The sequence below is a fragment of the Carcharhinus amblyrhynchos genome, chromosome 15 (assembly GCF_965287045.1).
Source record: "Carcharhinus amblyrhynchos chromosome 15, sCarAmb.v2.hapA, whole genome shotgun sequence".
Taxonomy (NCBI): Eukaryota; Metazoa; Chordata; class Chondrichthyes; order Carcharhiniformes; family Carcharhinidae; genus Carcharhinus; species Carcharhinus amblyrhynchos.
The window spans coordinates 36,671,613-36,697,903 of NC_137338.1; the positions used below are offsets into that span (position 1 = coordinate 36,671,613).

The following is a 26,291-nucleotide window of genomic DNA, read 5'->3' on the forward strand; positions in this document are numbered from 1 at the left end:
TCATGGGAGGTACTACCGTACTGGTCATGTCACTGGACTAAAAACTAATCATCTGGGGACATAGGTTCAAAATCAGCCATGCCAGCTGGCATGGAATTCAAATTTAGTTAATGAATCTGGAATATGAAGCTACACTCAGTAATGTGATTGTGATAACTATCAATAGATCGTTGTAAAAACCCATCAGCTTCAGATGGGTTCAAATTTGTTATACCGACCCAGTCTGACCAAAATCTGACTCTAGACTTTTAATTGCCCTCTGATATGGTCTAGCAAGCCACTCAGGAATGGGCGACAAATGCCAGTCATGCCACTGGTGCCCATAACCCATGAAAGAATAAAGGAAAGAAGGAACTCACAGGATGCCATATTGCCACATAGTAGGCTTGCCAGCAAAGCTGAAGGCCATTACGACAGCATGGATACAAAGTTGGCTGAGTAACAGGAAACAAACAGTAGTTATGAATGGATTATTTTTTGGCCGGGAGGGAAGTATACTTTGGGATTCATCAGAGGCCTATATGAGACCACTGCTTTTCTTCATTCATATTCATGACTTAGACTTGGGTGCACAGGGAGCAATATCAAAATTTATATTTGAGATAAAATTTGGAAGTATTGTAAGGATTGATGACAGATTTCAAAAGGATATAAATAGACTGGTGGACTAAATGGGCATCTGACAGATGCAATTTGATGCGGAGAAATGTTAACTAATATATTTTGATACAAAGAACAAGTTATATCCAATTCCTTCTTGAAAGACAATATAAAATAAAAGATACAATTCGAAAGGGAGTGCAGGAACAGCAAGACCTTGGGGACTTTATGCACAAATTGTTGAAGGCAGCAAGGCAGATTGAGAAAGTGGTTAAGACAACCTTCAGGGTCCTGAGCTTTATAAATAGAGCTCAAAAGCGTGGAAGCTATCTGAACATTTCTAAAACACTGGAGCTTTGTCTTCAAGTCTGGGCATCAGATCTCAGGAAATTTGTGAGTGATTTGAGGAGGGTGCAGAAAAGATTCATGAGAATGATTCCAGGGATGAGGGAAATTCAGTTACACCTTAAGCTGGTATTATTCCCTTTAGAGTACAGAAGGATGACAGGAGACTTAATAGAGGTGTTCAAAATCATGAAAGGTTTAGACAGAATAGACAGGAACTGCTCCCATTGGCAGCAGGATCAAGATCCAGAGTGCATTGTTTTAAGACAAAAGAACTAACAGAGGCATGAGAATAAACCTTTGTTGCACAGCAAATTGTTATGATCTGGAATGCACTACTTGAAATCATGATGGAGGCAGATTCAACCATGACTTTCAAAAGGAAATTGGATAAGTATTGGAAGAGGAAAATTTTGCAGGGTTGTGGGGAAATAGAAGTAAGAGTGGACTAGTTGAGTTGTTTTTGCAGACAGCCAACATGGACAGGACAAGCTGAATAATTTCCTTCTGTGCTGTAGCCATGCTAGGTTTCTGTGGTGCCTATCAACCTAATTGACTAAACCACAGAGAAACTACAAAGATTGGCATGTGGCTCAGCTATTGAGTTGGAATGGCATCATTACAGATCCAGTGGGTCAGTCAGTCTTCAATATTCAGCAAGATTTGCACAGGCTGAGTGGATTTATGCATAGTGGATGCAACATAATATAGACAATGAAAGGTTATCCACTTTGGTGGTAAAAATAGGAAGGCAGATTATTATTTGAATGATTGAGAAGTTGAGTGCTCAGCAAGACCTTGGTGGCCTTTTGCATTCAGTCACTGAAAGTAAGTGTGCAGATACAGCAGACATTAAAAAAGGCAAATGGTATATTGGCCTATATAGCAAGAGGATTTGAGTATAGGGATAGGGATGTTTTACTATAATTATGTAGGGCATTGATGAGGCCACACCTGGAGTATTGTGTGCAATTTTGGTGTCCTTATCTGAGGAAGGATGTCCTTGTTATATAGGGAGTGCAGCAAAGGTTCTGATTCCTAGGATGGAAGGACTGTTACATGAGGAGAGACTAAGTTGCTTAGGATTATATTCACTGGAGTTCAGGAAAGTGAGAAAGGGAATTCATAGAAACTTGTAACATTCTAACAGAGTTGGACAGGGTAGATTCAGAGTGAATGTTCCCAATGGTGGGTGAGTCCAGATCTAGGGGTAAACCTTTCAGAGCTGAGGTGAGGAGAAATTTCTTCACCCAGAGGGTGGTGAATGTGTAGAATTCACTACCACAAGTAGTAGTTCAGGCTAAAGTGTTGTGTGATTTCAAGAAGGAATTGGATATAACTCTGGGGGCTAAAGGGTTTTTTTTGGGGGGAGGGTGATGAGGGATCAGAGTATTGAATTTAATGATCAATCATGATCAAAATGAATGGTGGAGCAGGCTCGAAGAACTGAATGGCCTATGCCTGCTTCTAGTTTCTATGTTTTAATATATGTGACTCCAGTCTGAGAACAAGAGGGAGGTTGGGATCTTAGGGCAGCAAAAATAAACCGTATTGTTGGCAACAGAGGGATACGATAACATAAACTGACGGCAGGTTCTGGTTGGATGCTGACAGATACACGCTTGCATTTAGTCAGCATTCTTTCTGTATCTTTGTGTCGTTATAAATGCCATGTTTTACAAGATTGTCATGTTTTGGGACTGTGTTTTCAAATTAGGGAAAATGGAGGAATGAAGGGGCCATGTGATCTGTAGGCTGGTGATGAGGTGTGAGGATTGAGGGTTACAGGGCCTAAAATAGAACCAAACAACTGGGACAAAGTCCCAGAGAACTGAAGTGTTCCTTTCAACCAGGCCTCCTCAGAACTCAACCTGCACTGTAATATGTGAATACGGTTGTTTTTGCAGACAGCCAACATGGACAGGACAAGCTGAATAATTTCCTTCTGTGCTGTAGCCATGCTAGGTTTCTGTGGTGCCTATCAACCTAATTGACTAAACCACAGAGAAACTACAAAGATTGGCATGAGTGCTTAGTCTCACAGAACCAGGGACCTGGGTTCAATTCTGGCCTTGGGTGATTGTCTGTGCGGAGTTCGTACCTTCACCCTGTGTGTGTGTGGGTTCCCTCCAGGTGCTCCACTTTCCTCCAATGGCCCAAAGATGTGCGAATTAGGTTGATTGGCCCTTAGTGTCGGGGGATTAGCAGGGTAAAGACATGGAGTTAAGGGGGTAGGGCCTGGGTGGGATTGTTATCGGTGCAGACTCACTGAGCCAAACGTAGGGATTCTATGAATATAAATAAACCTGCTTCAATTTTATGGCTCTTTAATTTTAAAACTGTACATACCTAGATAAGAAATTCTCCAATGACCTAGGTTTGTCTTCTGTCTTGCAGGGTGTACCATCTCTTTTCTGTTTCTCCATCTCTTTGATTCTTGATGTGAAGCTGTCAATCAAATTGAACACAGCTTGCATAGCTATTGGCACTTCATAGTGTTGCTGTCAATACAGATACACAGAGTTATCTTTCCTGTCCTTCCTGTTTACAGGATTCAATTGTACACAAACACAAAACATTGTTGCAACACAATATCCACCACTATATTTTTCTATATTAAAGTTGCCTGCAGTGAAGCCCCATTCCAGCTGCTCTAACAACTTGCCTTAACGTGGAGATACCGGCATTGGATTGGGGTGGTACAGTAAGAAGTCTCACAACATCAGGTTAAAGTCCAACAGATTTATTTGGTATCATGAGCGCTGCTACTTCATTAGGGGAGTGAGAGAGTTGGGTTCACAAACAGGGCACATATAGACAAAGACTCAATTACAAGATAATGGTTGGAATGCAAGTCTTTGCAGGTGATCGAGTCTTTACAATTACGGACAATATGAATGGAGAGAGCTTTACCTTGCCTTAATATAGCTCCTTAATAGAACACCTCAATGATCTTCACAGGGGCATTGTCAAACAACAAGAAGATATTCAGAAAAGTGACCAAAGGTTGGTGAAAGAGGTACGTTTTAAGAAGCATTTGGAGGAGAGAGAAGTGATTTAGAGAGGGAGGTGATGTGGAGGAATCTTAATATTTCTTCTCATTTTAGTTTTATATTTTCAAGAACATTTTGTGCAAACAAGTGCCAATGACATCCTATAGCCATCAGTGGTTTCTACTCTTGTAGTAGCTTAGCTGACTACTTCTGCCTTAAGGTCCCGGTATCATGGCAGGATGCTCGGCAACTAGCCCTAGAAAGGGGTGATGTGGCAGAGAGGGAAGTGTTGTGGAGGAAAGGATGGTGATATGGAGAGGGGTGTGATGTGGTGAAGAGGGAGATGATGTGGAGGAGAGACCTCCCTCCGTCTCCTCCACATCACCCTCCCCCCCCACCTCACCCACCCCTCTCCTCCACATCACCGCCAACCCTTCTCCCCCCTCCCAATCACCCCCCTTTCCTTTACATCAATGCCCTCTAGGACCAGCTGTTGAGCTCCCTGCCATGATGCTGGGAGTTTAAGGCACAACTTGTCAACTAAACCACTATAACAGTAAAAACCCCAGACTGTGTGCAAGCCAGAAGGGAACATCAGAGTGTGTGTACTGTTGCTGTGTGAAGTTACATGGTGCAATTCCTACAACATTTGGCATTTACATCAGTTGTGTAATGTAAGGAAGCTCCCATCTGTACAGCAGGCTGCCTGGAAGATCACTCAGACGTGAACACAATGAGAGAACTAACAGGCTTCTGAACACCCTTAAAGACGCTGCATTCTCAAGCACAAGACAAGGGGAAGGAATTGCAGTTGCCAAATGCTTGGGAAATGGAAAATTCTTGCTCATGCATGCCTGAACTCACAGCAACTATGCTTGAACTCTTAATGGGGGATGTAGGGCTAATAATTGCTACCTCCTTTAGCACTGAAGAGTAAACTCCCCAGGAAGAATTACAATTTTCTTCCCATACCTAGTAGCGCACTAAGGCAGACTTTCATCTGTTTCCATAGCTGGTAATTCCTGAAAAAAGTCGTTAGTCTGACACCTGAGGCTTATAGCTTGAGGGGCGCCACTCCACATCAAACATGGCTGATCAGGAATCTCTCCTGCTCTTACCGCCAGCCTCTGGCATTTTGGAAGGATTTGCAGATTGACACTCAAACTGTTTGACTGCATTAATAATGCACTTTTCTTGGCCATCAAGTCCTGGGTTGTGACTTGAACCCAGAGCTTCTGCCTCAGAGGCAGGGATGCCACCCACTGCACAAGACCTCCCAGAAAGGATGGTCCAGCAAATACAGTGGGACACAGCTGTTCAGCGAGGGTGAATATCATCAAGGCCCAGGAATCTGGCTGCAAATGTATAAGAAGTTGCCATACCTGAGAAAAGTTTCCATCGTAGGGCTAGTGAAAAATATCCTAGTACAAGAAGTTTCCCCAAATAAGTGCGCAATATAGTATTTCCTCATAACTTGCTGGATATTTACTGCTTTCTCTTGAAAGCATTAACACAGTCATACAAACTTAAACCCCACTGAATGCTTCCAGAAATTGTTATACTACAGGATATAAATACAAACTGGAGTTTACATCTCAAACTGTATGAACATATCAAAAGAAAAGATTAGAAAAGACCATCTGGGGCAGCACATTGGCACAGTGGTTAGCACTGCTGCCTCACAGCATCAGGGACCCAGGTTCGATTCCCGGCTTGGGTCACAGTCTTGGTGGAGTTTGCACATTCTCCCTGTGTCTGTGTGAGTTTGCTCCGGGTGCTCCGGTTTCCTCCCACAGTCCAAAGATGAGTGGGTTAGATCAGTTGGCCATGCTAAATTGCCACTTGGTGTCAGGGGGACTTGTAGGGTAAATATGTGGGGTTATGGGAATAGGGCCTGGTTGGGATTGTGGTCGGGGCAGACTCAATGGGCCAAATGGCCTTCTCCACTGGAGCAATTCTATGATCTGGCCCTTAAATGCTCTCCATGTCCATCATATAGCTTCGTGACCTACCCACTGTTAATGCTGGTCACTCTCAGGGGAGGGAAAGGTAATAAAAATGACTGATTTCAGGATAAATCAAGCAAATGACAAGAGCCTGTAATTATCCAGGACACATCACTGGAATCCATATCTATTCCCCTCCTGTTTCCTTCTTTCTTCAGGACTACATAGGTCCAAAATGATCACCTCCAATGCCAGACTTTTGTCACAGTTTCTATCTCTGATTTATTTTTGAATGGTCCTGTTTAATAACATTTCACATCAGAAATCTTTTGGATACAACCAAAGTCAACAATGGGATTTGTACATGGGATTTAGTGGGATTGAGAGTTATAGACGGGCCTGGTAGATATGGATATGAATGGTGCAACTTGTGGGCCGAAGGGCCTGTTTGTGCTATAATGTTCTGTGTTCAACAATCATTCAAATATTGTCATGTTAAGCATTCATTTATCACTGCAGACCATAATACGTAGGAGCAGAAGCAGGTTATTTGACCCATCGGGTCTGCTCTACCATTCAGTGAAATCATGAATGAACTGGTGTGATAATCCTCAACTCCACTTTCCTGCGCTTTCTCCATAATCCTTGATTCCCTTAAAATATGTTTATCTCAGCTTTGAGCATACTTAATGACCCAACCTCTACAACCCTCTGCAGTAAAGAATTCCACAAATTCCCAACTTCCTTAGGGAATAAATTCCTCCTCATCTCTGTCTTCAATGAGTGATCCCTTACTTTGAGATTATACCCTGGGACCAGAGGGCTCTCTCACAAGGGGTTACAGTTTCTCAGCAATGAGGTGTAGGTGATCCTTAAACTTCCCCACACCTCAAGTCTACACTTTTGGAAAAATTGGCATACAGCAAAAAAGGAAGTGAACCCAAACTGGAGGAAGGTTCAGATACTTCAATCCATGACTTCATTTGAAGAGACCACACTCGATTTGATTGATTGTGAAAATATTGAGAAATTGGAGAAGGGGCTAGATGAAGCCTGAAGCCGCGCTAAATACAGAGCTAATGCCAGCTGGCTCTCGTTATACCTTCTTCTCCTATTACTTGAAGGGATGCATTCATCCAGAAAATCAGCGCAATAGCTCTGGGTGAAGATGTCATCTTAAAACATATATGTTCATTTGTTTCTCAAGGTCTGTCAGCACGGTAAGCGGACTGAGCAAGTCAACTCCTCACATCATACTGCTTCATTTTCACTTACAACAGAGCTACCCACATACCAAAGGATTTAAATAATGTGTTCAAATTACAGCACACTTCTGAAGAGGAGCAAGTGTTAGTGGAAAGGAAAATGAACTTGCTGACCAAAGGGCCGGCTCAGTTTTTACTTCAGCCATTGTGTTGAGGGATTCTGATCTCATTGGAACCGTGTGGAGTGAAATAAAATGGAATTGTGTACAGTTAGAGCTTGAGTTTATCTATAATACGCTGTGGAGATCTTCACCAGTTACATTTGTGCTAATGTTTAGGGAGGCCTTACTGCACTGCATGGCTTGTGTGGCAACTTCAGAGACATGTGACGTCGTCAGTGGTCCAGGTGTAAATAACTCCAGTGGGAATACCTTAGTGGATTTTCACACTTCGAAGAGAGGCGTTGACCTTAATATTTAACTAACACTTTTTCTGGTTCACATGCTGAGTAATCAGAAGGACAGACATATCAAGCAAGGCATCACTGTGGCTGTCTGGCCTGTTGTCACCCGGGGACAAAACTGAAGAAGTACTCTGCAGCTTGTACACGGCCAGAAGGCAGTGTTGGGGCTGCTCTCACTCAAGCTGGCACTGAATCGCACCCATACATTAGAAAGTGGACCAACCAGCCATGGAGGTAAGCAGAAGCAGTTAGAATCATAGAATCTCGACAGCACAGAAGGAGGCCATTTGGCCCTTCGAACCTGCACCGACAACAACCCCACCAGGCCTTGTCCCCATAACCTTATGCATCTACCCTGCTAATCCCCCTGACGCTAAGGGGCAGTTTATCATGGTCAATTAACCTAACCCACACACCTTTGGAGTGAGAGAGGGAACCAGAGCACCCAGAGGAAACCCACATAGACTCAGGGAGAATGTGCAAACTCCACACAGACAGTCACTTGAGGCCAGGGCTGAACTTGGGTCCCTGGTGCTGTGAAGCAGCAGTGCTAGCCACTGTGGCACCGTGCCACACAGCTCAAAAGCCAGGTATAGTGTCTGTAGAATCGTCAGTGTTTTCCATTGAAATCCTGTAGCCACCCAACTCACCAGCCCTTCAAATGGCTACTTACTGAGCAGTCAGCAGTCAGGAGTTAGAAACTGCACGCAATGCATCAACATTAAGGAGAAACAACATGGGAGAAGAGATTAACATCACTGATATTTACACAAGTTAAACTGATGTGGTTAAACTCTTACCAGAGAATTTCTCTCTGATTTTGGAGAATTAGGAAGCAGTATAGTGAAAAGGGTGCATCAACTGTAATTGAGAATGCACATGGGGATAGTGTTACATTAGTTGCTTCGATACACAGGAAAGTATATCTAAAACTAAAGAGGCCCTTCAGCCCATCGAGTCTGCACCGACTACAATCCCACCTAAGCCCTACCCCACATCCGTACACATTTACCCGCTAATCCCTCTAACCTACGCATGTCAGGACACTAAGGGGCAATTTTAGCATGGCCAATCAACCTAGCCCGCACATCTTTGGACTGTGGGAGGGAAATCAGAGCACCTGGAGCACGCAGACACGAGGAGAGTGTGCAAACTCTACACAGACAGTGACACGAGCTGGGAATCGAAGCCTGGAGCTATGAAGCAGCAGTGCTAACCACTATGCTATGGTGCCGCCTTTCTAAAGAAAGATTAAGGGTAGAATTTTTTGATGTTTGTCCCTGCTGGAACAGTCGGGCCACTAGTGCATCAGAAATGCATTGGCAGCTTTAATGAGTTTTGCTGAGGTTCTTCCCCAGAGACCTGATATGAGCACCTCACCTCCAGGTTTCCTAAGCAGTCAGGGAAGGCATCTGGGATAATGCTCTGGATCTGTCAAAAGAAGGATTTTTACTCAAACGGATCCTGACACGATTTACAATGGCTCACCCTCAGGCTGCAACAACTACAGAAACGGACAGGAGACCTCACAGGAGGTTATTGCAGAAGGTCAGGGGATAGGGAGTTGGGGGTAGGGTGTTAGCGTGGATAGAGGATTGGTTGTCAAATAGGAGGCAGAGAGTGGGGGTCAACGGGTGCTATTCGGATTGGCGGATGGTGACTAGTGGAGTGCCTCAGGGGTCGGTGCTGGGGCCTCAGCTATTTACCATTTATATAGATGATCTGGAGGAGGGAACCGAGTGTAGGGTGTCGAAATTTGCTGATGACACCAAGATTGGAGGAAAGGCAAATTGTGCGGAGGGTGTGGAGAGTCTACAGAAGGATCTAGATAGGCTGGGCGAATGGGCCAGGAAATGGCAAATGGAATTTAATGTTGGCAAGTGCGAGGTGGTCCACTTTGGTAGGAATAATGGTAGGAAGGACTATTACTTATGTGGCGAAAAACTGCAGCAGGCGACGGTGCAGAGGGACCTTGGGGTCCTTGTGCACGAGTCGCAAAAACCCAGCTTGCAGGTGCAGCAGTTGGTCAGGAAGGTGAATGGGATGCTGGCCTTCATAGCGAGGGGGATAGAATATAAAAGTAGGGAGGTCTTGCTGCGGCTGTATAGGGCATTGGTGAGGCCGCAGCTGGAGTACTGTGTGCAGTTTTGGTCGCCGTACTTACGCAAGGATATTTTGGTCTTGGAGGGAGTGCAGAGGAGGTTTACTAGGCTGATACCGGAGTTGAGGGGGTTGAGGTATGAGGAGAGGCTGAATAAACTAGGCTTGTACTCATTAGAGTTTAGAAGAATGAGGGGAGATCTCATTGAGACGTATAAGATGATGAATGGGATGGATAGGATAGAGGTGGAGAGACTCTTCCCGCTCAAAAAAGACAGTAGGACTAGGGGGCACAGCCTCAAGATAAAGGGGGGGCGCGGTTTAGAACGGAGTTGAGGAGGAACTTCTTCACTTAAAGGGTGGTGAATCTCTGGAATTCTCTGCCCGTTGAAGTGGTGGAGGCTGCCTCGCTAAATATTTTTAAGAAGCGGATTGATGGGTTTTTGATAAGCGAGGGGATTAAGGGTTATGGGGAGAGGGCGGGAATGTGGAACTGAGCCACGACAGATCAGCCATGATCTTATTGAATGGCGGGGCAGGCTCGAAGGGCTAGATGGCCTACTCCTGCTCCTATTTCTTATGTTCTTATGTTCTCACTCTTGCGTGGAGGTCACACTGTGGGTGCTGAGGGATTGCAGTGAGATGATTTCTCCTGGGGAATAGAGAAAGAAGCCAACCTTTCCAACTAAGCCAGCATGGATGGAAGTGACCAAGGAAGTAAGCAGCAGGAGTGTCCTCCCTCCAACCTGGAGACAGTGCACCAAGAGGATCAGGGAACTCATCAGGTATGTGGTGTCACATTCACGTGCCGAGCCCACACTCTGGTTTAACCAGCACTCTCCTTCACAACACACCTCAGACCGACACACACCTTGTAGCCCCACATTCCTCTCTCTCTCTCTCTCTCTCTCCAGGTACCTCGGATCGCCAGCAGAGCAGCCAACGTCCACATTCACCCTCTGCCCAATGCCCATGCTGCATAGTCACCATTCACAAAGTTGTCCTTCCTTGTTTCTCACAGAAGCCATTCCAAACACTCAACTGCTTTTCTCTTCAGAAGAGAGAACACCATATTGAGGGATAGAAGGGATGCAGGGGCACCTTGATGGCTATTGGCAATGTGTGTCCACCTAGTTCACTGCTTCCAAGAGGCTACAGACATCAGGGACAAGCTGTTGTGCAAGTCAGAGCCTCCTGAGGTACTGGTGCTCACACATATCAGGATCCTCCGCCTGTATTCGCATTTAGCCTCTTTCCAGTTTGATCTCTATGCCTAACCCCTCTGCCATGTGGCGTAGTATGCGGCTGAGGAGAAGGCAGCTGGTTTTACTCTTCTGGTTCTTCATCAGAGATCCAAGGTGGAACTGCAGAAGCTGCTCCATGCTGTTGTGAAGGCTAGCAATCAGTGAAATACAAATGGAGGTGAGTGCAACAAGTGCAGTACAAGCCAAGAAGCTGATGGTCACCCGATGAGCCATGAAAGCACTCTCTGAGAGAAGAAGTGACATGAACACTATGGTCATAGCTTCAGCTCTTCAGTTTCACTGATCAAAGCCTTCCTGCCTGTCAGTTTCACTGAAAAAGCTCTTCCTGCTCTGCACTCGCTTTGGTGACAGGACAGAAAACGGGGTGACCTGCTGTTAAAGCTAAAATTGTGGGTTAAAACAATATTTAATGATCTATTGTCAAATGCAAATGTCTTCTGATAGATGGATGGGATTCCCCACTGGCCTTCAATTCTGCTTAGGTGAAAGCTGGAAGAGTGTTGGATGATGGCAGGATCTATACTGGAAATCATATTTTGGGATTTAACACTCTGCATTCAAACCTGCCTTCCCTTGCCCAAGAAACACTGCCAAACCCCATCCCCACCCAGTCAATGGCCTGAGTTTTTTGCCCATTGGATGCACGAGCTTGGCAGGCCCAGAAGTTGGTGCAAAATGGGCTTCTAGCCCTGGAACACAATTTCACACGGGCTGGCCAATTAACAGCCTTGTATCTCTGGCCGTGAAATGCACGCTGTGAAAGGCTCAGTGCTGCCGGGGAGGGTGGGAAGAGGAAGGGAACCAGGAAAAGGAAGTGGGTGGGCTGGTACTTCTAATGTGCTCCCTCAGAGGGGACAGTCATTGTGGAGCTGTCTCAGGGAGGTGCAGACCTGTAATCAATAAACTGCTATGGAAAAATTATGCAAAGAGTGTCCAGGCAACACATTCAAACACAAATCTCAGTCTCTGGACAACTTCTTAAAGTTGATTTCATCCCGGACAGTTCATCCTGCCTGGAGTGAGGTTAATGTGAAAATGTAAAGGCCACCTGGCCAATTGGCCACTGCATCAACCACGGGCTGTGTAAAGTTGCTATTAATTGGCTGCTTAATGGGCTAAACTACCTGCTTGTTGATGGGTGTGCTTTCAACTCTGTCACACATCCGCCAACCAAAATATTGCTCACACATGCGCAATAACCATCAGGGCATGTACGTAACATCACCTCATACAATTTCACACGGTTCTCAGTCAGGCATGTGCCTACCCGAGCACTAGAATTTTCTTGGTTGTGTGTGGGATTTTGGTAATAACTTTATTTTGCTTACTCTCTAGCTGGGTCTAACCTCACTAATTGGAATGTACACAACATCTGGGCCCAAACCACCATCTGTTTTGCTCATAGGTTTGTGAATAGAGCAATGAAAAATGATTTACCTCCACCGATTTGTGCAACCTGTGGGACAGGTAGACAGAAGGGAAGCAGATAAGGAAAAGACTCACGGTCTATCTCTATGTTATAAACGGCTATATCTGACCATAGAAAGATGACACACTTAATTAATGAGATCCAATGACATAACAGAAGACACAAATCACAAATGGGATATATTATGTTTAAAACTAGCTGATTGATAGCTTTACTTAATTGTAAGAAAATCTTCCTGCTTTCTTTTGTCACAGTTTGGAACTTCAAGAGAGGTGGGCAAGCTTTCACTCAAACCTGCTGCACTTTCTGAATTTTACCTGTCTACTGTACCCATGTAGAACTATGCATTTGAAGGCTTTATAGGAGCGGGTTATACCTCAATTACATGCTTCCTGAACAAAAAGATAGTCCAAATACAATATTATTCAGATGGCTCATGAGTGTTGATTCTGTTATTATTTTTTGTCCTTGGAAATGTACATCAAACTATCAGGTGCAATTTAGTACATTAATCTTTTGCTGCATTTCATTTCTTGAGTCCTGCTTCCCAGGTTATTGTTTACGCCATATGGTCTAACTGAATGATCATTCTCCTTTTGTTCAAAACTAAATGAAAGTGTTCATTTCATTTCCACTGATCAAGTTACAGCAACCAGGTTGCCTGTTCAAGAGTGGGCAATGCTGCATTACTAGTTTTGCACACATAAGGTCACATTTTAGCTCATAGAGATTTTACAGCAGTGTTCTTCAGTATCGACTAGAAATAAGGCATCTGGAGGAGAATCTAGAAATATAACAATGCCTAAAATTTACCAATGCCTACAATGGCTTTTCTCAGTATAGTGTGACACTTCAAAGGGTTTTTTCAGACACTTAATATCTGGTTCTTCCTAGCTGTACTGGCATTTCTACAGCAATATCCTTTTGGTCAGTGTCTGCATCCTGCTCTATGAGTTGGTTTTTCCCCTGGTTATTGGAGTATTAGGGTCTGGCATATATAGGGTTAATGGGGAACCGAGTACAGTACTGCCGATGCAGTGATGTAAGAAGGCAGATGATTCAGACCCAGGGTCAATGTGGTGTTGAGTCTAGGTGTGTATATGCCTAAACATGGAGACGCCTCCTAACTTGTACTCTTCACTGTATATTTGTAAACATTTCTGGTAGTTAATAAAGACTTTCATTAAGTTTATTTATTAGTGTCACAAGTAGGCTTACATTAATACTGCAATGAAGTTACTGTGAAAAATCCCCTAGTCGCCACACTCAGGCACCTGTTCGAGTACACTGAGGGAGAATTTTTAGCATGACCAATGCACGTTAACAGTATGTCTTTCGGACTGTGGGAGGAAACCGGAGCACCCAAGGAAACCCACACAGACAGGGGGAGAATCTGCACAGACAGTGACCCAAGCCAGGAATTGAACCCAGGTCTCTGGTGCTGTGAGACAGCAATGCTAACCACTGTGCCACCATACTTCTTAGAATGAGCATAGATCAAGAGTAAAAGATAGAATTAAAGGGTATGCTGGGGACAGCTCACAAGAAGTCAACACGCTCTGGCACCATATAGACCTCTTTGTATCTCCAAGGAAGATTTTGATCCTGATTCCTAGTCTGTGCCAGATGAGTTGATTTCAATTCAGACAAGATTGGCCTCAATATCACAGGATCTGTGTAGGGAAAAACTAGCTGAGGGAGTGAAATTTCTCTTGTAGGAAAAACAGAAGAATGCTTATTTTTCCATATTTATAAGTTGTTGGAAGAATTGAAAGTTACATGTTCCTGGGATATTATTATTGGATCACCGATTAAGGTAAGAGACATTTTTTTTTCTAATGTCATTAGAAAAGGAACTTCAGGCGTCTTGATCATGATTATACAATATTATTAAGTGTAACTTCGTTATTAGGTGAGAACAGGGCTATGTGTGGCTGCTGACTACATTAGAACAGCCTTGGGCTCAAACATTAACAACAAAAAATGGACAAGATTGTAAAGACTGCCTACGATACCAACAAATGCCACATCTCAAAGAAAAAGGGAGAACCCGGGAAAACAATTGAATTGGATAGCCCGTGTATTTTGTCAAATTACTTAGGCTATTAAGCTGTTCCAAATGAAAAAACTGCTGTATGTACAAAGACCACTTTAACTGCACTGGTGCCACATATTGATAAATATTAAACATTATGCACAAAAACTATATTTCTCGTACCTTGACTTTCATATCTACATCTGTTAGCACCATGAAGAATTCATTTTCAGTTATCCCGTATTCCTTGCGAAGCTCAGTAATGAGGTCCTGATCGAGGTCACTGGGTCTTATATCTTTCACTGGTTTCTCATTGTCTTAAGACATTGAAACATATTACCAATTAATATCTTCTCAAATAAGCAAATCACCAAACTTATATTCCTACATAAAACAGGTCAGTTACATTAAAAACAGTAACTGTCATGAAGAAACGATCCTCTAAGCAATGTGGCTGACCAGAGTCAATATTTCAGTAATAGTCTTTTTCACAAGATCTCACATACATTGGAAGCATACCATTTGCAATCTGTTGATAGCCTGGTTAAGTGAAATGCAACAAATTGTGGCTGCTATCCTTCAGATATATTGATAATTTAGGCCTATTTGTTTCTGTTCCGTTAAATGAAATAATAAAATGTATCCAGAGGCCACTTTAACAAGAACCGTGTTTAGCAGAATTGCACATTCGTCATCTTGAAGCATACTTCATTTTGCATTGTGTACTCAAAGTGATCTAGACCTGTGCTAAGAGCACTCAATTCTTTGCAGAGCCTGAGTGAGAAGGTCATCAACCCATCAATTTGGACTAACATTACATCAGTTTCCAGACATGTGGCCTCCTGCAGCACCCAATCCCACTGGGTTTCTGTGCAACATCAAGATGTAACTCGGATATTGCACAGTGCATCTGAATGCAATATCCACTGTATTTGTGAAGCTCTGCGTGCAATAGTTACGTGGGTTCATTACATCACTTAGACACACAGCAAAAAAAAAGGGCTCTGTTGGTGCAAACTCAAATACACGGAACTTTTTTTTTACTTGTATTGCTACATAAAATAGGCCATTTACATTTTTAAAAACCTGGCATAAATAAAATACCCACTAAGCAAATGTAGCTGACCAGAATTCTGTAACAAGTCAGCAGTATTCTTTTTCACAAGATTTCTCGTATTTTGGAAGCAGTAGAAAATTATCACCAGGAGACAAGTCTGCTTGACTTAAAAAAAAGTTAAAAAGTAATTTTGTATTTTTGGAAGTATGCAAATGAGATGTTTATGAGATAATCACAAGATATTTATCACACTTTTGTCAAATGCACTTGCATCTTTAAACCTGTAATTAAGAGAATTTTTTCTCTCAATTTACACCTAAAACTTTTAAAACTCAAAACTGTTCTCTAACTCAAAAAACACTAAGTGAATTAAATAGCACCTTTGTTGATTGATCTGAATTTCTTTTCCTCTTCCTGTTCTTATATGCCCTCTGTTGTGATGTACTTTCTCACCTTCCATTTTCGGTTCTGACAATGACTCAGTATACCCAGGGTTGATCTAGTTTTTTGCCTTTTCGAAAGAGATTTCCAGTATATTTTTCTAATTGCTTCTGCCCTTCAATTAACTTGCCCTCTCTTCACTGAGGCTCTTCCAAGGAGGGGTAGGAGTCAGATGTAATACGCCAACTGGAGCCAACGTGGGGCTCCAGAAACCAATATTCTGACGTACACTGCAACCTTTCCAAGCTTGACTGAGAGCTGCACTCGCTCCTCCAGTAAACAGATTGCACGTGCATAGTCGTGTGAAACTAGATACACACAATTGGCTCTCTGGTTTCTATCATAACATGGAGCTTCACTACAGCTGAGTATGTTCACAGACAAGTATAACAAAGTGTCTGTGTGGCACCAAATATGAAGTGTTGTTATAACCTTTGGAGAAACCTGTGGCAATCATTATACAGGGACACACTGGAAACCACTCACAGCAATGCCATAAGTAGCGCTGGTAAAATAATGAATATGTTAAAAATCTCAGCTGTCAATCAAAAATATGGAAGAAAACAATTTCATACAAAAAAAGGAAGAGAAAGCATGAAATACTGACCCAGCTGGTAATGATCAATTTTAATCGTGCTGTTATTCAAAGGCCCAAAAATGTTGATAATTGAGATTTTTCTTAATGCCATTTCACAGACGTGCTCCAAGTACTCATCTCGTTGTTGTTCGTACATGTTGTTTTTGTCATTGGGAGAGGTGATAAGCTATAAGAAAGAGAAGTTCATATTGAAAAAGTAAAATTACCTGATGTTTCAGTCTTAAGGAACACTACTTTGAATTCAAGTAATTTTCTAATGTAAATTACACAGCAGCTAATGCCAAACCACATTACTTCCATCCAAACTGTAAAAATTCTCAAACCATATGCATAGTAATAACTTAATAGACTAGCTTGCATTGCCACATCACTGTATTACCATCTTGCATCAAACTCTTATTAATATCAGTGACAGCAGTCACTGTGGATTTCTAAGTCTGCAGGTAGATATTTTACCACTTTTGCATCGGTGCAAAGCGGTTTTGGATACCTAGCAGAAAAAAGTGGCAATATAACACGGCAGCTTAATAAACACACTGAAGCCCTGAAGCATGAGAATACTCCACTCTTGTTTCACAATGGGTGCAGTATAGTTGAAGTCTAAAACTACAAAGAAAAGTGGCTTTGAAGGAAGAACAAAGATGAACAATTGCCAAACTGTTAACATATATCTTTGGAGATAACACATTTGAATGACTTAAATATGATCATTGTGAGAAATGGCTGAATGTTGTTAAAAGTCTGAAAATCAAAAATTAAACTGTGTCTAATATTTACAGCAGGCCCTTTGAAATCTGTCAATTTAAAGAAAACTACAATTTATAGATAAGATGTCTTGAAATGGAATTGTTTTTAAGCGTTGTAGGTTAAAGCTGCAGATCAATATCGTTGCTGAATTGAGTAGACAGTGCTGCAATCTTTAGTTTATTTTTGACATGATGGTGCCTGAGCGTGAGTGAAGTAAACAGCAAAGCATTATTGTAGACTAGTAGAAATGTCAATTTTAATTACAAAACTCAGTGCCATAGTAGAAGAAAGACTTGTAGAAGAACAAGCCAGGCAATTCGAAACATGCTACTGTAGACAAAGCAGTGATAGGATATGGGCAGCAAAGAAGCTGAACTTTACTAAGTATGGACTGCTTTCCAAAATAACATTGAGTGTTGAGTCTGGAAGTGCCAGTAGTCTGGATGAACTTTCAGCATCAGAAAAAGAAGATTTAGGATTGAAAGCACAGCTTACTTCGAAAGGAATGCTGGGATTGTGATAAGTGTGGTTTAGCCTGAGTCCAGTGACCTTGGAGAGGTCTGGTGGACACGGAGTTGTGGTGATCTCCAAAGACAATGGTTTTTCTCTCTCCAACATTCAGTTAAGGAAACTGTGCCTCATCCAAGACTGGATGTTGGATAGGCAGAGTCAGTACAGGGGTTAAGCCAAGTGGTGCAGAAGTAGAGCTGGATGTCATCAATACATCCAAGGAAATTGGCTGTATAAATGTAGATATTGTTGCCAAAAGACAACATGTCTGTGAGGAAAAGAAGAAAGTTTTGATTGATTTTTGTGGGATGACTCTGCAATTTTTTGCTTTTGCACATCTAGAATAATGCCCCTTTGATTTGATTTAGTAATGTTGTAGGGCCATACCAGGGAGACAGCAGAATGGAAGACATTTAAGGGTTTTGTCAGGGCCAAGAGCATCAAGGATGGAGGTGTGGTTGACGGAGAGAAATAGGTGAGCAGTTAGAAGTTTGAAGGTGTTTGTGAGCAATTTATGAAAGAGATTTTTTTTCCAAGGGCAGGAGTAGAAAGAGGTGAGGCTAAAAGATAGTGGGGTGAATCATGAGGGATGCAAGAAAATGGTCAGAGATAGTATTCTCTGTGCTTGTAACCATGAGAGCATAAAGATTAGGGGAGATTGCAAAATTAGAGCATGGTCATGATGAAACACCTTCACTGAACAACACACGCGCTACGTTATTGCACATGATAATTAGAATTTTGGATCAAGACAAACTAATTCATTGAACAAATGTTGTTATTGAAAGATGCTTGTATGTGCATGCAGATTGTTGGAGGCGTTTTTGTTAACTGATTAACAGTTGACAAAGTTGTTTCAACTTATATACTTTGACTACAAAACCATTACATGCAGAAATATGTAGAATGTGTAATGGTCATCAGTGAAATAAATATTTCTACTCATAAACTGCAACATTGCATTTCATAATTTTTTGTTGAGCTTTATCCATGAAAAGATTTTTATTCTGTGACGAACATTTCCTCTATTCACTCACTAAAAGTCATAGTCAGAGCTGAGGTGTAATGAAATTCCCTTTCTCCATAAGAAGCATTTTAAAATCCCAGTCTTTTTTCTGTTCACTTTCAAGTTGTGGGCGCTATTAAAAAAAAGTTTATTTATTAGTCACAAGTAAGGCTTACATTAACACTGCAATGAAGCTACTGTGAAATTCCCCCAGCCGCCATATTCTGGCACCTATTTGGGTCACCTAACCAGCATGTCTTTCACACTATGGGAGGAAACCAGAGCACCCAGAGGAAACCCTTGCAGACATGGGGAGAACATGCAAACTCCAAGCAGACAGTGACCCAAGTCAGGAATCGAACCCAGGTCCCTGGTGCTGTGAGGCAGCAGTGCTAACGACAAGTTTATTGTCAGTTGTAGTAACAATTGTGAAGCCTCCAATTATACTTTCTTTAATGACTTGCAGCTATTGGCAATCTTGCAAAACAGTTGATGAGCTTTAATTTCTTAAAAATCCATTGCCATGGAGCTGACTTGTAGAGAGACTCTCCTGATGTAATGATGTCCGACACCACAATGTGAGTTTTTTTTTCTCATAAATCCATGTGGTGCTCTGCACAGAACGTTTGGGAAAGTTGTGGGTAGGTATGTAGTACAGCCTTGAGTAACAGATGGTAAATCGGAGCTGTGCTATTATTATATTTGACTCTCTTTTCCATTGTACCAATTTTTGTATTCATTAGAATGAGGGAGATTATTGCTGGGAATTAACAATTTCATTCCGGTTCCCAGTGCCACAAACTCCTGCAACCAAGGTGGCCATTAACACTGTCAGAAGAGCTGTAACTGTAAAGTTTCTGTTAATTGATTTAAGGGAGGGGATGGCCTACTGGTATTATCGCTTGACTACTAACGCAGAAATTCAGTTAATGTTCCAGGAAACGGGTTCAAATCCTTCCATGGCAGATGGTGAAATTTGAATTTGATAAAATTAAAAGTCTGGAATTAAGAATCTATGGATGACCACAAAACCATTGTTGATTGTTGGAAAAACCCATCTGGTTCACTAATGTCCTTTAGGGAAGGAAATCTGCCATCTTTACCCTGTTTGGATCTACATGTGACTCCAGCACCACAGCAATGTGGTTGACTCTCAACTGCCCTCCAAGCGCAACTAGGGATGGGCAATAAATGCTGGCCCAGCCAGCAACCCCCATGTCCCATGAATGAATAAATAAAAATTATTAACAGATGACAAAGGTTTTTGAACTCATATTTTTTGACTACAAAACTATTATATGCAGAAATATATTGAATGTTAATGGCCAGTGAGATTAATATTTCCAATCATACATTGCCACATTGCATTTTATAACTTTTTGTTTAGCTTCATTCATGAAGAGATTTTTATTCTGTAATCGACACTTCCACTAGTCACACACAAAAAGTCCCAGTTATTATAACTGTGACTTTATCCAAAGTGTTTTCATTTTCTACATCAGATATCATAAACATCCTGAATGTTACTATTGACCAGAAACTTAACTGGGCCAGCTACATAAATATCGTGGCTACAACAGCAGATCGGAGCTGGGAATTCTGTGGTCAGTAACCCAACTCCGAGCTCCTCAAATGCGATGGAATATTCTTCACTTGCTTGGATGTGTGGGCGGCACGGTGGCCAGCAATGCTGCCTCACAGCATCAATGTCCCAGGTTCAATTCCTGGTTTGGAGTCTGTGCAGGCTCTGCACATTCTTCCCATGTCTGCATGGGTTTTCTCTGGGTGCTCCAGTTTGCTCCCACAATTCGCGAGACATGCAGTTAGGTGCATTGGCTATGCTAAATTCTCCCTCAGTGTACCTGAGTGTGGCGACTAGAGGGTTTTCACAGTAGCCTCATTGCAGTGTTAACATAAGCCTACTTGTGACACTAATAGATAAACTTAAACTGAGTGCAATTTCAAAAATACTCAAAACACTCAACACCAAACAAAATAAAGCAGTCCACTTAATCAGTACCCCATACATGACCCTAACCATTCACTCCCTCCCCTACTGATATCTACAAGCTGCACTGCGGCAACTCACCGAGCTTCATTCAACAGCACCTTCTAAACCAATGATGTTTATGACTTAGAAGGCCAGGGGCAGCAGATGCCTGGGCACACCACTGCGGGCAAGTTCTCCTCCAAACCACACACCAAACAGAGTTGGAGCTATACCACTGTTCATTCACTGTTACTGGGTCAAAAACCTGGAATTCCCTTTCTAATAACACTGTTGGTGTACCTACACCAGATGAACTGTAGAGATTCAAGGCGACCGCTCATCACCAGCTTCTTGAGGACAATTAGGGATGGGTAATAAATGCAGGCCTAGCCAATGGTACTCACATCCCACGATAGGTTTAAAAAATCCTCATAATCAGCTGATCTCCGCAATTCTATTTGTCAAAGGCCCAATCTGCACACAGACCTTGAGACCTTAGTCTGAAAAGATACATCAGCAGTAGAGATTGTAGCAAGCATAATATATGTTATTTAGTTATTGAACTTAAAAATGTATCACTTTGAGAATATTGCAGGTTTAAATCTTACTGGGTTAAACTTTCCAAAATACAATGTAAAAATGAGTTTACTTGATGGAACAGATATAATCTCACACATAAACTATGGGCTTTCTTTGAGCATTTCTAAGATATTGTCCTGAGAATTATAAAGTAAAAAAGCAGTACTGCTGAAATATTAAAAACGTGTCTGTCTACTATTAGCAATTCAAAGGTTAACGAGTTGGAACAACATTCGATTCAGTCCCTTAACTGTTAGCAGCTGTACAGCATGTGATGTTACATAAACAAACAATGCAAGGAATGTATTCCGAAATGTAACCTTTCAAATATAGTGTGCTGGTGCACCAGCATTGATCTTTACAACTGTGAAAGACTTTATGAATGTGGCAGACATCAATTAAGTTCCAATATTACCTCTTTCTTTCCAGTGAGAGAACAATTGTAACACCTTCCCTTTTCACTCTACTATCATCACTTGGCAAATTTAATTTGCGTTCTGTAGCACAGGCTATTAGCTGACAATTATAATTTTTGATATTCTTGTAGTGCATTACCAGATTATCAAGTAACAAAAAGTGTATTGGCAGTAATGACCCAGGGAAACGTCAACCCCAACTATTTACTGAATTGTCAAATCTTAACAGATCTGAGGGGGTACATTTTCTAAAGGCAAGAAAAATATTATATACCAAAATGTTGTGCATCTTTTTACATTTTCTAAATTGTTGGGAGGTTGGGTGGAAATGGATGGACACTGTCCCTGTTGGTGACATTGTGGAATGGTCCAACAGGGAGGGGACACTTCATTTTGTTTGGCACCCAGTAACTTCAAAAAAAAATGCAAATGTATTTTGGCAAGTCATCATTTATCTCTTAAAAAAAACCCAAAGGATTTTGAATTAAAAAAAATCCATTAACTAGCTCTTCCAAAATTAATTGAAGTTTTGGTTAGTTAAGCTATTAGAAACCAAGATAATATGAACCAAGGCACTTGTGACATTTATTTCAACTTAATATCTACAGGTCCTGTAATATCTACAGCTCGCGCAGCACACTGGTACAGTGGTTAGCACCCAGGTTTGATTCCTGGCTTGGGTCACGGTCTGTGTCTACGTGGGTTTGCACCAGGTGGTCCGGTTTCCTACCACAGTCCATAAAACGTGCTGGTTAGGTGCATTGGCTATGCTAAATTCTCCCTCAGTGTACCCAAATGGGGCTGGAGTGTGGCGACTAGAGCATTGTCACAGTGATGTCATTGCAATGTTGTTAACATATGCCTACTTGTGACACTAATAAATAAACATTTTTACCTAAATATTGTATGTTCATATGAGCACTCTTAAGTGTGTGAGTACTCTGTAAATGTGTGTGCAGTCTTACAAGAAACACCATGCTTTAGTGGCCGGTTTTGGTTGTAAACCTGCCAAACTGTTCTGAAATGTGTTATTACTCTGATCAAATGCCACTGTGTCACATGGATGTAATGTCATATAGATGAAAACAAAGTACAACTGCTTTTTCTAGCCAGTACCAAATGTCTTCAATCGTTTAGAACACTTACTATTAGACGTCGTCTATTTTCAAAGTAGCTGAGAATAGATGCCAATGTCTTTGGGCTTCCTGGAATCTGTTTAGGCTGCTTGAAGAAACCTTTCTTGGTTGCCTTCTTTGGTTTCTTGTGATTGGTTTCCTTTAAGAGTTTAATTTTTGGCACAGGTTTGACTTTCTTGCCTGCTTTGTCTTTCTTCAGAGGTTTCTTCTTCTTCTTCTTCTTCTCATTCTTGACTGGTTTCCGATGCTTGTTCTGACCTTTCCCTCTTTTCTGAGGTACATGTGGAACTTCAACTTCCTGTCCAGTGTTTGTAGGTGAGGTTTTCTCAGGGTCAAATTGATCCTCGTATTCATTGGTGAGGATTTTATTATTTGTAGTTTTGGATTTTGATGGTTTAACTTTGGTGGGCTTGCGTAGCGTTAGTGTCACCACTGGGCCCTTCTGCCGATAGTTCCCCTCTTTCTTGTCTGTCCGGTTGTGCTTGTGACGGGTTGTCTGCTCTTTTGTGTAATCTGGACTGGCTGTTGTGGACTGAGGAGTGGGTGCCGGAGGATAGAGGCTGAGGGTTTTTGAGGATTTATTTGTGTGAGATTTGCTGCCATAGGTCTTGCTCACTGTCCGATGCCTATCACTATATGTGCCACCCCGTGATACTGGGGAGTCAGCTTTGGCTGATGGCTTTGTTGGAGTTTCAGCAACAATTGCTGGCTTGTGGAAGTTCGGTAGGGATGGTAACAATATTACGCGGGATCTGGTAGAGAGTGAGGTGCCAGCTTGTCTCTCAATAGCAAATGATGCTGTTGTGGTGCTAGCTGTGGTTGCAGTTGTGGTAGGGGGCATGGTAGTTGGCCTTGTGGTGCTGGTAGTTGTGGTGGGCACTTCGGTTGCCCTAACTATTTTCAAGCCTCCGTGTGTGTTCAGGGATATCCTGAAAGGCTTTCTAATGATAACTTTTTTCTTCTTCTCGGACACTTTCTCTTCCCTCGTCTCCTTTGGACTCGGCACCTCAACATTCTCATTCTTTGGGGTGGGCCTGGGCTCTTCCTCCTTCTTCCTCTCTGGCACACTGGATCCCACCACCTGCCCTTCTAAGCCAGCCTGCTTACACTTCTGCACAAAGCCTTTCTGCCTCAGCCTCTCGATTTTCCTAATGGGACCCTGGTCAATCACTTCGTACATTGCCTCCAGCCTCACTGGGTAAGGGTAGGTCTCTTCCACCTGGAGGTTTTTCTTGAGGAGGACCATGCTGAATTTCCCCTTCTCCAGCTTCAAGAAGTCCAACAGCTTGAGGACCGTCCTGGCATCCAGAGCTTCCTCCAGGATCTTGCCCTCGCTGGTGATCTTCCTGACCTGGCCAGCCTCCTCTCCTTGCTGGTGGAACAGGACCAGTTGGTAGATGTGCCTTTCGGCTAACTCGCAGTACACATCGTCCTTGAGCAGGCTGAGCATCAGGCGGTAGTAGCCATCCGAGGCGTGCGGGGCAGAGATGACCCAGAGCCTCTGCTTGCCGGCCAGCCCGGCCAGCAGGCTGGGGGTGGCTGAGGCCGGGACGCGGCGGCTCCTGGCCGTGTCCCGGACCATCCCGGAGCGGGGGGCGCCCCCTTCTCGGATCCTCCTGCCTCTGATGGGGAAGAAGGGTCGGGAGAGCCTCCGGCGCCCCGGAGCGGGGCTGACTGAGCCATTGAGCCGCCTGGGCAGCCTGCTGCCCCCCAGCCTCTGCGATTCCGAGGGCTTCCCGGAGTCACACAGCAAACAGCACAGCAGCACCAAGACAAGGAGCAATAACCCAGTCCCCTTCATATTCCCTGCCACTCGCTTCGCCTCTTCTTCCTTCACAGCACCACCAGCATTGAGTTAGTGTGGGCTGAGCAACTTCTGTCTGCAACGGGACATCCGACCAGCTTCCTTATTGCAGACAGCACCGCTTTTCAGAAAAAGGACAAGTTGTCAGCCTCTGGTCAGAAAGCCCTTCTGCAATCGCTGCTGCTATTCCGGGCCAGACTGCACACACACACATAAAAAATATCAGTATTCTTCCAAGGATTTGCTCCAGTTCTTTCAAGCAGAGTTACAAGTGTGAGGAGTGTGTGAGGTTAATCATTTCTCCAGCAGCAGCAGCCAGCCCCCGGCACTCCCTCTGTGCAGTTGGTCCCGGTGTGGACACTCGGACACTTGTGTACATTTCCTCTCCGGCCTTTCCGGAAGGCGAGTGCTTCAAAGTAGGCGATTCTTGGAGAGAGAGGAAGAGCAGGGAAGTGCCCCCTGGTTTTGTTCAGCCACCCTTCGGGGAGAGTTTGAAGCGATACGGAATGGGGAGGGACAGCAAAGGGATCCCAGGGAGGGAACCCGATTGAAATTCCACCCCCTTTCTTCGGATGTGAGTTTGATCATGGGAGGGGAGAGGGACTGGGCTGAGGACAGCCGCCACTCACAATGCACTGAATCACCCACTCAAACTACAGCCTTCAGTCAATTAGCAGCAGCGCCTCCTCCCCCTTTTACACACAAGGCTGCAGCTTCCAGCCTGCGAGCACCAGTCACAAATCAACTCTTCCTGGGTCCTCTTCCCCCCCAGCGCCTGACACACACCAGCCCACACATGTGCTGGACTTCATTTCATCTCAGCTTTAAAGCATCATTAATTCGTTAGCACTGGAAATACTTAAAAAAAACCCCTGTCTAGCTTTATCCTGAGCGACTGCAATCTAAAATTGATGCTGGTGTAATATAGTCACTGTGCATGTACCCACACCTCATGGTCTGCAGCGGTTCAAACGATAGTTCCCCACCACCTTCTCAATGATGGGCAATAAATGCTGGCCCAGCCAGCGACACCCACATCTTGTGAAAGAATAAAAATCCCTTTCATTGTCATTTTGCATTTATTGACCATCCTTTGGTCCTTTCGTCTCTATGACTGAGCCTCTATTCAATATATGGCAAAAGGGATCCAGCTTCAATAACAGGTGGCACAGTGGTTAACACTGCTGCCTCAAAGCACTGGGGACCCGGGTTGGATTCCTGGCTTGGGTCACTGTATGGAGTTTGCACGTTCTCCCTGTGTCTGTGTGGGTTTCCTCCACACTGAAATTACTCATTGTCAGTACCAAAATAAAACAGTTGGTGAGTCTGATTTAGTGAATGATATAGTTGAACAGGGGATTATCCTGCTGTCAGCTTTACAGCATATCAGGGTCTGTGCTGTGAAGATTTGCCTTTCCAGTGGGAGAGAAAACTTATTTCTGTGCTGGCGATGTTGGAAAATTACTCCATGTGTAATAGACCTGTTGGAGAGACTAAGTGAAAACTAATGGCCCTAACTCATAGAACAGTACAGTGCCATTTGGCCCCCCTGACACCAAGGGACAACTTAGCCAACCTACCTAACCCATGCCAGAGAACCGGCATTCAGAGGGGTGCCGGAGCTCA

At 43.2% G+C, this 26,291-nt stretch overlaps 1 protein-coding gene across 1 annotated transcript in view; it reads right to left on the reverse strand.

Annotated features, from left to right (window-relative positions):
- Positions 1–25,282, reverse strand: part of ccdc80 (coiled-coil domain containing 80) — a 36,656-nt gene extending 11,374 nt beyond the window's left edge. The window contains exons 1-4 of the mRNA XM_080203825.1: positions 22,872–25,282; positions 16,487–16,643; positions 14,565–14,698; positions 3,295–3,446 (exon numbers count right to left, since the gene is read on the reverse strand). Coding sequence (XP_080059951.1) covers positions 3,295–3,446; positions 14,565–14,698; positions 16,487–16,643; positions 22,872–24,662 — 2,234 coding nt within the window. The 5' untranslated portion in view covers positions 24,663–25,282. The remainder of the gene's footprint in view (positions 1–3,294; positions 3,447–14,564; positions 14,699–16,486; positions 16,644–22,871) is intronic.
- Positions 25,283–26,291: the final 1,009 nt, after the last annotated feature.